Source organism: Mycteria americana, chromosome Z (genome assembly GCF_035582795.1).
Source record: "Mycteria americana isolate JAX WOST 10 ecotype Jacksonville Zoo and Gardens chromosome Z, USCA_MyAme_1.0, whole genome shotgun sequence".
Taxonomy (NCBI): Eukaryota; Metazoa; Chordata; class Aves; order Ciconiiformes; family Ciconiidae; genus Mycteria; species Mycteria americana.
In genome coordinates, this window is record NC_134396.1 from 23,106,772 (window position 1) to 23,121,281 (window position 14,510).

At 34.5% G+C, this 14,510-nt stretch overlaps 1 protein-coding gene across 3 annotated transcripts in view; it reads right to left on the bottom strand.

Moving 5' to 3' along the window:
* RFX3 (regulatory factor X3) overlaps window positions 1–14,510 on the bottom strand; it is a 131,516-nt gene that overhangs the window by 9,917 nt on the left and 107,089 nt on the right. For all 3 annotated transcript variants that reach the window (XM_075488375.1, XM_075488374.1, XM_075488376.1), the window contains 4 exons: window positions 7,222–7,343; window positions 5,865–5,977; window positions 4,943–5,058; window positions 4,294–4,448 (listed from right to left, as the gene is read on the bottom strand). In XM_075488375.1, the coding sequence (XP_075344490.1) occupies window positions 4,294–4,448; window positions 4,943–5,058; window positions 5,865–5,977; window positions 7,222–7,343 (506 nt within the window). The remainder of the gene's footprint in view (window positions 1–4,293; window positions 4,449–4,942; window positions 5,059–5,864; window positions 5,978–7,221; window positions 7,344–14,510) is intronic.

A 14,510-nucleotide genomic window follows, 5' to 3' on the forward strand; every position in this document is an offset into this window, starting at 1 on the left:
TTCAAAGGAGGAGGACAGGAAGTATTTTCCCAAGGAACTGCACCTGGAAAAACCAAAATCCTATCTCCTGAGTAGTAGAAACCTTGCTTTCCCATACCTACCACTTGCTCATTGACATAATAGCATCCACTCAAACAGTTGCAAAAAGGAGGAGAAAAAGGAAAAAACTACAGTTTTCTAAAGACTACTAGAGAATGAATGCCACTACGAAAGTGAAGAGGAAAAAACTAGAAAGAGGAAATAATATTTATTTTCAAACTATTTTAGCCACAGGTGAGAAGAAACAGTCCAAGTAAAGATTGACTGGATTGTGTTTATAAGGCTGAATACTCTGGTAGAGTAAGAAATTAATGCTGATAGAATTTGTCTTTGAGAAATGCTGATCCCTTTCTTTGAGGGGGACATGCTGATCCCTTTCTTTCTCTCCCACCCATTCTTTGAGAATTGATGATCCCTTTTTTAATAAAGCTTTCTACTAGCAAAGTGAATTTACTAAAAGAAAACATGTATTCTTCATGACATCTTTTTCATGTCTCCAAATTTGCAGTGATAAGCAATAGAAACCATATCAGTAATTTATATAACTGACCACACATTGGGATGCTTAGCTGAACACAGTTTGATCTTAGAAACTATCTGTAGTAGCTGAACACTCTATGGTAACAGGTTTTTTTTCCCCCTTGAGGTTTCCACATGAAGAACAAGCTTTTTTGTTCAATCCTGTAAATCACCTAGCTCACTTGTGCTGCTTTGTAAATTATTTCTGTGCACTTACTAATTAACTATGTATTCACTCACTTTTTCTTACCTGTAGAACAAGAAAATGCAAAGTGGAAGGAATAATGTAAATACCATTTGAATGATACTTAGTAGTATTTTCCTTAAATGTCTACTTTTTCACTTCTAATTCACTTATTGCTCTTTTTCACCCAACTATATATTACAAAATTATTTGCATCATTGTAATGCTGATCTCCTTTAAAAATAAATATGGAAAAGCAGCTGAGGCCTTAAGAAAGGCCTTTAACTAGGAAGAAAGAGGAGCAAATGAAACGAATGCTAAGTTCTGAAGAAATAAAATAGCTAAAATAGATAACTGGGCCTCAGTATTATATAGAAGAACCATGAATTTCTAGTGAGCTTTGGAGATATCATATTAAATACAGAATTTTTCTCATATTCCATCCTTAAGTACACATCTAGCTATTACCAAAACCTTAAGTACCTACATCCTCAAAGCCTCCTTTCAAGTTCATCTGGCTACCATAGAAAAACAAGAAAACCCTTTCTAAGAATCGCACGATGAGTATGGTGCAAAGTAAATGGCCTGAGATAGTTAAATGTTACCAGACACACACTAAATGATGTTGCAATGGCCGTTACTGATAGAAAGTTTGATTTGGATAAGCACCTAAAAAGCTTGAGTTCTCAGCTGAAAACCCTCTGACATGCAAATCTCATAAAAACAAGGCTTTACAGTCTTTCCAGTACTTTAAATTTTTGTCTGCCTGGAATTGTGTAATACGGTGTTGAAATACGTTTAGCATAAATTCTCCACCTGTGATACAAACTAACTCACAGGCAAGTTTGTTACTGTCCATTCTGTCACTTGTGTAGGTGCAAAAAGTCCATTCTAAAACATAGTAGCTCTGATCTATTGCCAAAGACATTAGATAATTATGGTCTTTATTCCTGTTTCAAATGGAGACCATTCCACTTTTCTTAGGAAAAGGAATTTTACACAGCAATTCTTCATTCATTCTGTGGGTGCTAAACATTTCAGCTGACAAATTTAACACAGAGGTTAAAAATAGACTTTTCAAAAAAAAAAAAAAAAACCAAACAAAAAAACCCCCACTGAAAATCTAGACATGAAAAAAGATAAACCTTAAAAAATCATATGCTTACTTCAAGCACTTCCCAAATTAAAAATTTTCCAAATTTTCCTATTTTGAGAAGCTGCTGTCAATATCTTCCCATTTATTCAGGAAAAAAATCATAAACATGCCTTTGATGAAGCATTTACAGTCTCCTTTCCTCTACAGAGTCCAAACTTTCCTATAAACTGCTATTTTCCCACAGAAGTTGATGAATGTCTACTTCACCCAGATCCATTATTTTCATAGTCAACCATTAAGCACAACCTTAAGCCTTCCTCTTGGTCTCTTGTAATGGCTGGAGATATTTTAATTCAAAAGCAGGAGTTAAAAAACTAATAATATTTTAAATGTTTAACAGTGCAGGGAGAACTTGTATGGACCATCATTACAGGAAAGCTGATTAGAAAAAGCCATTTAGTTAGCTGGTCCTAAAGATAAAAATAAGAAAATACATTAGCTGTCTTCCAAAGGTAGCTCAGTGGGTGGACTTCTGAGCAGAAAACCACTGGACTGTTCACAAAATAGAGGCAGAAGTCTCTTGGGATAAATTTGTCCTGGGATGAGATGATGTGTTTGCATCAAGAAGTCTGATAATCATCTCCAAACCAGGAATGTCAAACACAGTAGGTATCAATTATTCAAATATAACTGGTAATTCTAGAAAGAAAGAAACAGCATGAAAAGGACCTGATGCCTGTAGTTATTGATATTAAATGATTGTGTCCCACTTTCTTGAAACCCTGTACTGGTAATGCCCAATGCATCTTATGAAACAAGGCAGGAAGACACCACAAGCTAAGGAGCTACATATAAAAATTTCTTTAGAGACTGCCAGGCTGTGTAGGAAAAGCAAGTGAAAAGCAAGGCGAAAAGCAGGTTTGATGAAAAACCATGTCTGCACCACCTTTTTATTCCGAAAATAATGTGCTTTTGGAAGAGAGAATTTTAATTCAACGTATTAAATGCTGTAATTAAATTTGTGGGTTTTTTTAATCATTGCCTATTCGTTGTGATAGACTATATTACTCTAAAATTAATATCCTACCTACTTGCATTGTCATTAGATAGAAAAGTAAAACATCAAATATAAAGCAATGCAAAATAATTTATGCAATGGTTGTCAATAATTGCATGTATTTGAGAAAATATTTTTCCTTTATTCTGCTACACAGATGAAAAGATAAATTATGTCAACCTCTATCGAGAACTTACTCTTTCCCTAAAAAAAAGGTAAAAATGCCTTTGTAAATGGCTGACCTTCAGATTTTATACATTTCTGGTTCCAAATTTTTTTTTTGTATCATACATAATTTAGCAAAACCTAATTTTATTTCACTGATACTCAAAAAGTCAATAAAACTTTTCTGCAAGGCAGTACCTGCAAATATTCTTACGGACTGCCTATTACTGCTGGAGTGACTATAGTAGAAGAGGTGTTCACAGCATGACAAAATAGCTTTGTTAGCTGCAAAGCTACTTAAGGCCCTAATTTTTTAAAAAATATTAATCCAACTTTATAAAGTGACTACTGTTTTTTCATGGGAAAGATATAATATGTAGGAGTTATGAGGTTTATAGTGGGTTGCTAACATGATTTCTTTATAATATTTAGCACAGCATATGCAAGACAATAAATGCTTTATAAAGGAGTTCCACTTTCTTCACATAAATTCATTTTGTACCAAAAATAGCCATAAAAATACACTGCTGGAGCAACAATGGATTCTAGTAAAATTAGCTTTGAAAAGAAAGCTGTACTCCTGGTAAGGGTTGAATGGCTGGACAGTTACTGACTCTTTCATGCAGGATGCATGACAAAGAACAGCAGATTGGAATAATAAATTGGACTAAAAATTTCTGAGTTAATTTTTCATTGTCTTAACAGTCATTAAATTGATTTCAGCAGCCACTGATAAGGAACACAAGACGAACTGTCCAAAAATGGAATCACAAAAATCATGTACATTTTTTTCAGACTAATCAAAGATTAACATGAAATGTTTAAACTAAAAGCTACCGAATTCAGTGGAAAGACTGACTGACATTAGTGCACATTGGCTCAGGGCCACAGGACTTCTGTCTAAGTCTATCAGGTAGTCTAGGTCCAGGGTCAAAGGAAAACATTTTTATCTGAAAATATAACACACAGAGAAAGAAGTACCTTTAATATGAAGCTATATCTTGAAAACTAGATCTTCCAACTGCACTAAAATCCTCAGTTACTTTTAAAATACAAAGCATACAGCAACTCTCAGCACAACTTCCTACACAACAAAATAAAGGATAAATGATACACAATACTTTCCTAACTTTCAAACTTATTCATAAGCTGCCCTGTGAGGCACAAGACCACCACCACCATACACATGCATGCACAAAAACTCTTACAAAATGTTTCAGGTGTTCCACTTACTAGGAATAGGTCTAAGGACGTCAGGAATGAGAATCTCCACCAAAGCCTGGTACATCACGTGATCACAGTTACACATCCATTTCAAAATAGACTCATTCTTGCACAAAGTAATCAGCTTTGCTTTTGGAAGTCGACTTTCTATTTCGCTCAGATTGCTGGTGTGAAAAAATGTAGCAAACGAATAAATGATAATGCATTTACAGCAGGTAAAAACCTGCAATGGGTGTTAAAATGTGTTATTTTATAAAGATGTCATAGATGTCTCAACTACACCCAACAGAGTTTCTTTACACGTTGTGTCACATGGAAATGGATTTAAAAAATGCCTCCATAGCTCTGCTACAGCTCATAAATTATGCAGAGGTATGAATGATCCTTTTGGCTTACAAGAACTGGATAGAACACTGGTAAAAGACACCTTTACTGTAGTTGTCCAAGCAAAGAAAAAAATGGACGACAATTGTTTCAAGACTGCACTTTAGCATACACCCAGCCTATAAAAAAATGCCAGATAACATAAATTTAATTTGAAAAATTAGCATATGAAAAAAATTATTACTCTGCAGGTAAAAGCAGTAAGATTTTTTTAATTTGACACTTGTATTACATCATCATGAGAAGCAGTAAATGAAAAGAAACACTTACTAACCTGGGTTCAGTAATAGTAGTGCCATCAGGTGGAGCAGAGGGAGAATAACGCCAGAAAGTTTGCCACAATTTTTCTATCAGGCTGAATTGGAGATTCACAACCACATCCAGTATTGCCTGAGAAAATAAAACACAAGTACAGATTGTCTTCTATCCAGCTTCCCCCCACTCCCAACTCCAACTAGATCTATAGCTTTCTTTCCCTTCATCACATAGTAGAGCAAAGGCAAACTGTACATTTCTCAAGTTATAAATAATAACTGTTTTAATACCTTTGATATCCCTAAATTATCCAGCACTATAAACTCGTGTGCACAGAGACTTGAGTAAGGCCAAGTGCATGTGCACGGAAGCCTCCAGAAATGAGCATGGCCTATGTAAACATATCAGAGGTATACACGCAAAGAAAATATTTAATGCTACTGCAAACACAAAGGAAACCTGCCATTTTATTCATTTTTATAATTCAGTATAGGTTTGAAAGCACCTTCAAAAGTAATTATAAAAGACATTGTTCAATATCAAATGTGGCTTAAAGGTCTCAATGTTTCTTTAAAATGAGAAAAAAGTTACTGCTTTTAATGTAAAAAAAAAAAATTATAATTTAACCTGATTTACATTTTATATTGACTAAACCAAAGATCTGCATGTACAATCTGAAGTCTAGTTTCTCTAACATTCTGAAAACATACACATAACTAAATTTCATTCTCAGTGTCTATTACATATTACTTTTTTCCCCTGTAAAGGGGACCCTCCAGAAAAACCTTTTTACTAATGTCCTTTCCAATGAAATAAGCAAAATACCCTGAGGAAAAGTCACATACCACTAACATGGCTACAATATATTTGGCATTACTGTCTTGTACTGACCTTCACTAGAAGTTGTGAACTTTAAAAAATAAATGGTTTGTAGGACATACCTCACAGTGCTCTCGATAAAGACTCTGCAGTGATTTGATGTCTTCAAAGGTTGTACCATCTGGTAGAGAAGATATTTCAACTTCTCCAAACTCTGGAAGTACTCGAGATGCATCTGTTTCCATGACAACATAGTGAAAGAGGGCTATTGTGAACAGTGCCAGTTACATGATGATTAAGAAAAAATTTAAGAATGATATAAAGAAATAAATTCCAAAAGATCATAATGTTCAAAGAGAAAAGTCTTTCATACCTGTTGTATGTTAAAATTGTAAACAAACTCAGCCAGCATTTTTTAATCAAAAAGAAATATAAAAGTATTCTTGAAAACATTAAAAAGATGTCATGTGCATACTACACCTATATAGAAAAGCTAACACACACATTTGCAGAATATTATAGGATGAAGGAAAATATCTATGTCAGTGTATGAAAGATTAATCCTTGAATAGTTTTTTTCTTGTTCAACTGAAGAGTTTCTATGTATCCAGGTATGATGGGTCTTAGTACACTCAATATACATTTTAATTTGAAATTTAGTAGACTTTCAAGTAGAGCCAATGTGTGCTTTTACTATTTGTCACAAATATTTCCAGGAGACAAGCTGATATCAGAGAAAAATGCTGGAATGAAAGGTACCTGGAAAGGAAGATTCAAAACATTTTAATGCTACCCTTATGTTCCTAATTATTTCAATAAAAGCAAAATTAGGCCAAAGGATTTGGTGCTTGAAAATCTCAACCAAATAAGCCTACACCTTCTGCAATAACACAGCCAAAGAGTCTTTCTACATAAACAAATAACTAAATTACCATTTGTTTCTATTACTGAGAATACATGCCTAGCTGGATCAATGAATTCACAACTTGGACATTTTGAAACTTTGGCATTCTAGTTGAAAGTATTTGGCTCTTTCCACTTACAACACTACAGCACACTTTCAAAACAGCCCACTGGATGGCTAACCTGCAATAGTAATGCTACGCCACTGCACCCCCTTTTATGAAATAAAATGCACTGTAACGCACATGCAGGGAACAACTTTCATCACAGGAATTTCAATATGCATGTCTAATATAACTTTGCATGGCAACTGCATTGTGATTTATATAATATTAAATATATCACACAAATACAGAATTTGCATATTTTTTCCTTTTATACTTACATGATGCATAGTAAATATTACATAAGCTCACAACACAGAACATGTAATTTAAGTGCCTTTCTGTTCTGTTGTGATTAAGAATTTTAAAGAGGGCATGATAACTTTAGAACCACTACTGTACTTGTGTGACTTGATATTCACAGTGATAATGAAGTTCATCTTATACAGCAGTATAAAACCTGCTTTCATACCTAAAAACTGTTGATGATGTTGACTTTGGGCAATTACAGTTTGTTCAACAGATGTGCCTGTCTGTTGACCGCTTCCTGTGAAGCCATCTGCAACTCCATCCACTTTCTGCATAGGCTTATACCTACAAAAATATCAAGTACAAAATTATCCTTTCTGTTCAATTCTTCATAAACAAGATCATACAATCTATGTTCGCTCTGATTCTCCATCTCAAAATAAAATTTTGAGGAAAAGTAACAAAAGAATTTACGCAGTTTTATTTATTTTGTAAATAACAGAAGAAACAATTACTAAGGGAAACTAGAGCATTAGCAATGCATTACAGAATTCATACAGGTGATACTACAGCACCACTACCAATTTCTTGTGGAATTTAGCTTAGGAAGAGCATACAATAAGACCAGCTAATTTACACCAACAGGAATCAAATACTTCCCTTTCCAAATAGCTTGACTTCCCAATAATTACGTAATTCAAAAATAGTGTTTCACTACCTTAAGAAAAAACAACACTACTGTCTGAGGATAGTGAAAGACTTTTCAAATCCAACAAACTTCTCTCATAAGCATAGAAGGCCTGAGAAAGCTACTTGCAAACCTAAACTGTTCACCAGTCAATTCTCAGAAACTTTTATAAAGGTCAAAAATCACAATGATACAAATGGGAATGCTGGTTTGGATGGTCAAGTGTTGTCTCGGCAATCAGTCTGACAGGCTGAAGATCATGCCTGTCAATTCCAACACAACTGAGAATTTACTGTGTCCCAGGTCTTAATGGTAACATCTTGGACACTTTGCACTTTCGAAAAAGAATTGTAGCCACTGGAAAAGAAAATAAGAGAAACCTCAAAGCTAAATAAAGTGTGTTTTAACGATCACTCAAATTGGAATTGTGCAGACTGTAAAACTCCATGCTAACTTCAGAAATGTGACAAGAAATTCCACTCTTGATGCATTAGTTTGAGAAGCAGTTTAATCAGGTGAGAACATTTCATTTTGTTTCCAGTAAACATAAACCAGCACTGTCTCATGTAATTACTGAGATTTTACTTTAGAAGGAAGTTCCCATGAAAAATATCCATTCAATATTCTAGGTATTCCTGACATGAATTTAAATACACAACAACAAAAGACAGACAGAAAGTACACTTTTCAACAGAAAGACTCCTGGCCTGACTAACAAATAGTTTTATAACTTTAGGAATTTCAATGCTTGGGAAAAAAGACAACACCTATACCTACCCTATCTCTAGGACATTTATATCAAATTTCACTTTCTGTAATGATCCAGTGTAAAATCCTTTGCCTGTTGAAGACCATAGTGAAACTTTAATCAACTTCAATGAAGAATAAAATTTCATCTCTGGTATCATGGTAGCACTGAAGTCTTCTGGATGACCCTGTTATTACTTGATAAATCTGCCTGCAATCCAGGCAGCTCATCTGGGAAGAACTCTTAACTTCTCTCTCATTATACATCATAATTACAAATACCAGGCAGAAGATCAACTTCTGGAAATATCTGTAAATCTAAACCTATACTTTAAGACAGTTCCATTACTTTCTGCAAAATGTATCATTTTACTGACCCTTCAGCTCCTGAAATAGGATTCAAAATGTTTTGAACACATAAAAATAACACTCCTCTAACAGTTTTTCAGTTATGCAAAAAAACTTTAAAGTATAAAAGCCAACTTAATCCTTTGGTGCTAGGAAATCAGGATATCCACCTACTTACTCCACTGCACTTTACATAAAATACTGGCAGTGTTACAGGTAACTCGTCACAGGAGTTAACCACTTTCAAGAGCATGAGAAATTCACTAGCAAAATGAAACCAAAGAATGAAAAAAAAGAAAAAATTCTTTTTCAGGAGCCTCAGATGAAACATAAGCAGACAGTGGTTAGCAATTTTAGATCTGCTGTCTTTTATGTACAGCTAGAGCTTTGGCAGTTTAGACATCAAACAGCTCTCCAGAATTCATTAGTTAAATTCAAGCCATTTTTGGTGCATGGAAAAAATAGTTACAATTTCCTAACTGGTAAGAGTTACATTTTCTAAAATTATTCAGACTTTTACTCTATTTCCCTATTTTACTCACTACTAACCTATACCTTATTTCACCTTTCACCCTTCTCTTTTCTTTTAAATTACTAGGTGCTAGGAGACTGGGAGCAGAAAATAATAACTGACCTTACATTAATATTACAGCTTTCTAATGATACTTGACCCAGAAAGGACACCATTTGAATTTCATATAGGTTAGCATAAACACAGTAAAAGTTTTCAAAGTATTCAGTTAACAACAGACATTTTCTCAATTTGTGCAAAGCTATGAAAATAAAAAAACCCTAAACCACTGAAACCAGAATATGGAATCAGGTAATTCAGAAATTACACTGAATGATACGCTGGTCTCACTTTGCAGTTAATTTAGAATACAACTTCATTGACTTCCATAGTCTGTGACATAACTTCATTAACAGAAACTTCCTCTCTCACTGCAGAACAGATTAATAACTTCCTGACTAAAATTCATGTGCAGCAAACAATCCATATTCATTAATAAAATAAAGCAGAAAGGGGAAGTATAATAAAATGCCTGCTTGGTTTGAAATGCACATATGAAATTGGTAGGGAAAAGAAACAAGCTGAAAACTATCAAAACTATGGGAAGCCAAAATGGATTGACTAAGTAAGACGACAGCCAAAAAACAGCAGCTTTTTCAGTTAAATTTTCTGCAGGTTTTGTTGTTTGCTTGTACTGTTGCCATGCTGCCACTATTTGGATTTTACTCTAAGTCTTAGAATTTAGTATTTTTCTGAAAAATCCAACTCATTCTGTTATGCAATTTATAATAGTCTCCCTTTTCCTTAAAAACTAAGGTTTCTATCCTTCTGGCTTGCTAAAAAACAAACTGTGGGAGTTCTAGAAAGAAACAGAACTAAGCTCTAAGGATTCACTTCTATTTTATTTTTATTTTAAATCTATTATTGTGATTTATCACTAGGAGTTCACTGACGTCTGTAAGAAGTGAGTTAATGTACCAAACTATGTAACAAAACAGTGACCTTATGCATAACAATGTGTAAAGTATGTTAAAGCATTTTACTACTGTATGCAAATAAAATGTTGCCATTGATGCTACTGGGGAAAAAAAATCAGCTTTTAAAATTAGCAGAAATCAAAATTTGATTCAAACAGCTTGCAACACCATAACAAGGCAACACATACTAACGCTGTTAACTATAGGAAAATTGAAGAAACTCAAATGCTTTAAAAAACTATTGAAGATACAAAATCTGCAAGTAACAAAGAAATACCTGAGAAGCACTTGGATGCTATCAGAAAGTTTTGGTGTATATATCAAGTTTGTACTAGTTGCTTTCTAGTGTTTGAAGAAAATAAAAACATTTCCAAGTATACTGTTGTGCATACATCATAAAGCCTCAAAAATAATGCAGAGGCTATATTTCAATAAAAACATGGTTATCTGAAATAAAATATGATAAAACTGTAAAGAAATTTAAAGAATGCAAATTTCACGTGTGTGCTTTTAAAACATCTCTCCTCAGTTCAATAAGCATTGTTGAGATATGTCTAATCTAGAAGCTTATGCAGAACTTCATAGTTTTTTAAGCCACAATCACCTCTGCATCATAACCATACTATACACAAAATATCTGTGCTTGTTCAAGAGAAAGACTGTGAATTTTTTCTGAACTATGAACTAATGAACAACCATTAGGAAGTTGTTTGGTAGTTTATCATGTAAGTTCTCTTATTATCATTTTAGGATATTGTGTCTTAACAAACTTGTAGCCCAGTTTTACAGATGTCAGTATTTGTGGGACTATGATACCTTGGCTCTCTATCTTCAAAAAGAATACCACTATAAAAATGCATAATTTCTCTGTTGTCCATAAACCCTTTTAAAAAGAGCTATAAGTACCTGATGCTTTGGACTCACAGTGGCTTGGTTTAAAGGTAATGTTTGACTGAACAGTATCCAGGAACATGAGAATACAGGAAAGAGAACAGTAGAAAAATACAGATTATTTTCTACATAAAATAAATACATAGGGTAAACAACATCTATAGGAAGTAGTGATTAATGATTTCTGGTTAGAGCAATAATATATGTGTTAGCTGAATGTTATAATGTACAGTAGATAACAATATAGTTATCATTTATTTAAAAAAATCTTAGCTGAATGTTCAGCTCCCATAAATGAAAGCAAAAAGGTATAATCGTTGCATGCAAGACATGAAAGATTGAAATTATTATTTGAAATTAACTTGGAAAGCTGAAGGTTTACTTCTAGAAATAGAATTTAAAACATACATTGTTATGAACACCCTAAAGAAAAGACAAGAATACCTGTATCAATTTCCCTAGACTAAGCCATAAAGATAATCCAGCTTCTGAGCCACAAGCATCTACTCACGAAGAGCTAAATAAAAACAAGCTAAAAATGGAACTTGACTTTAGGAATTTTTATCTCTGATACATTTCCCTTAAATGGTCTGACAAGGAATGCTTATGGGAAAGAGATTTCATAATGAGATTGTACTTTAAAGTGGCAAGTTTGGTGCCAGACTTAAACTGTCCTAATATATTTGGCATAATATTTGGGTTGGATATTACTTTATTCCTTCCTAACAATCTCTGCCTGATGTCCATTCACTGTTAGTCAGGCCAGTGTGTGATCCAGAACTGATGGATAATATAACCATTTAAATATCCTGGTTTTTTCCTACCCTGGAAAACATCTAGGAGCAGGATGACAGAGGCAAGCCAGGCCTTCCCTTGCAAGTCTGAGCCATACAGCAGGTCTAGCTGAAAGGCAGGGTGTTAGCTATTATCTTTCAGCCAAGACTAGTCATTAACTGTGCATTCCTTCAGTTCACAGGTGCTTTAAGGCTCTTGATATGTGGTTGTTGTCGCCAAACCACTGTCTCAGCTGGAAGATAGGACTGTTAGCATCTGTGATCTGTAGTTACTCTGTTTTTTTCTTCTTACTGGAACCAAGAAAGAGTACTCCCACAGCTCACGCTGATCACAACCAAGACTAAGCAACTGACAGCATTACCTTCCACCTGAAATTATGTCTGATAAATCTCAGACCCTTGAATTCAAGTGCAGAACAAACTCTGAACATAAACATACAAGAGCACTTCGGGATATTCAAGTTATGCAAATAGAAAAAGGTGCATGACCCTCAAATCAAGAAAATAAATTAAGAAAAATGACCTGTAGCATACATTGAGTCTATAGTCTTTGCCAAAAAGGCCTAAAAATGTTTATCCAATTAGATGTGTCTGATAGAGGTGGTAGAATTGGTATTACTACACAGAAAAAGTATATTGACTGCAATTTACCACCGATATAAAGGACAAAAGAAACATTAGAAATATTAATAAAGCTGGAGAAAGAGCAATGTTACTCCAATCGTGCAAATTATAATATTTAGTCCTTTAGTTATCTCTTAATAAATCCTTCTAGAATTCTTCAATACACTAGTGTTGTGGTTTAGCCCCAGTCGGCAATTAAGTACAACACAGCCGCTTGCTCACCCTCCCCCCTCAGTGGGATGGGGGAGACAATCAGAAGAGCAAAAGTAAGAAAACTCGTAGGTTGAGATAAGAACAGTTTAATAATTGGAACAAATTATTAATAATAATAATAACAACAACAACAAATTTTAACGAGAAGGAAAACAACAAGAGAGCGAGAGAGGAACAAAACCCAGGGGGGGAAAAAAACAGTGATACAACTGCTCACCACCCACCAACCGATGCCCAGCCAGTCCCCAAGCAGCGATCGCTGCCTCCTGGCCAACTCCCCCCAGTTTCTCAGTTTCTATACTGAGCATGACATCCTATGGTATGGAATAGCCCTTTGGCCAGTTGGGGTCAGCTGTCCTGGCTGTGCCCCCTCCCAGCTTCTTGTGCACCTGGCAGGGTATGGGAAGCTGGAAAGTCCTTGACCAGTGTAAGCACTGCTTAGCAACAACAAAACATCAGCATGTTATCAACATTATTCTCATACTAAAATCCAAAACACAGCACTATACCAGCTACTAGGAAGAAAATTAACTCTATCCCAGCCGAAACCAGGACAACTAGGATAACCATGATAAAAAAACCCCCATACAGACATATATCAAACATTGTAATTAGATACTAAGCATGTTCTGTAGACGTGGAAGAAATCTTACTTCAAAAATACAAGTTCACTTTTTAAATTGTGCACTGAAAGTTTTAAGTCAAGCCATTTTTATATTTAGCATTTCTTTTTTCTTCTAAAACCCCAGCTTCTGAGGGCTATAAAACACAAGCATATCTCAGTTTCCATTAAAATTAATCAAGCAAAATACACAGACATTTTTATTTCAGGAATGTGGATTAAAGCTTGACATTGTACAATGAAAGACTACCCTAAAATTAAAAAGTAAGTCTACAAAGAGAGAAGAATGGACCAAGCTCATGATTGCTGCATGCTAGAGAGCGGCTGTAATGAAGTAAACAGGCTAGATTGTGGAATACTTTAATATATTTGTTAAACCTTTTCCTAAAATGACTATTATAACCAGCACATTCCAAGGAGACAAAAATGTTCTGGAATCATCACACTTGGCTTTAAAAATCCCTGTTTCTATTAGAAAATTTTGCAGTTTTCTGGTTTAGAGAAGTATGAATAAGTAAGTTAAAGTAATAGCGGCCCATGAGTTTCCATTTTTCAATGAAAATTTCCTATATTTTGTTGGAAAAACATCTTCATTCTGAAAATTTCTATATCCTATTCAGTATTGCTAGTATTCAGTTTGATCGTATGCAGAGGAGAGACAATACACATTTTTCACAATGCAATTGTCAAAGTCTGGCTAGCTCCTTGATCTCTGCATTTTATTTATTTAGGATGCTGGGATTTTGGAAAGATAGAAAATATTTTACTGAGATTTGTGTACCCTGAACTAAGGCATGAACAAAGATCCTCAGAACTACTTTGTATGAATAGTATACCAGTAGGACTATGTGAACAATCTTTCTATTTCTAGGGTACCTGACTGGACACCACAAGATTTCAAGAGTGTAAAGAGATCAGCCTGTCTTTTGTCTTAAAAGACATGAAGGTAAGTAATGCAAGTTCCTGAGCAAAGAGGTAAAGCTTCACCTAGGAAGGTATATTGGGACAGCTGTTTTTAAGGATTTAACAACAAAGCCATTGTTATTATTAAGATATAACAAACATGGTGGTCTTTTCTGCAGTTAGTATTGCAGACA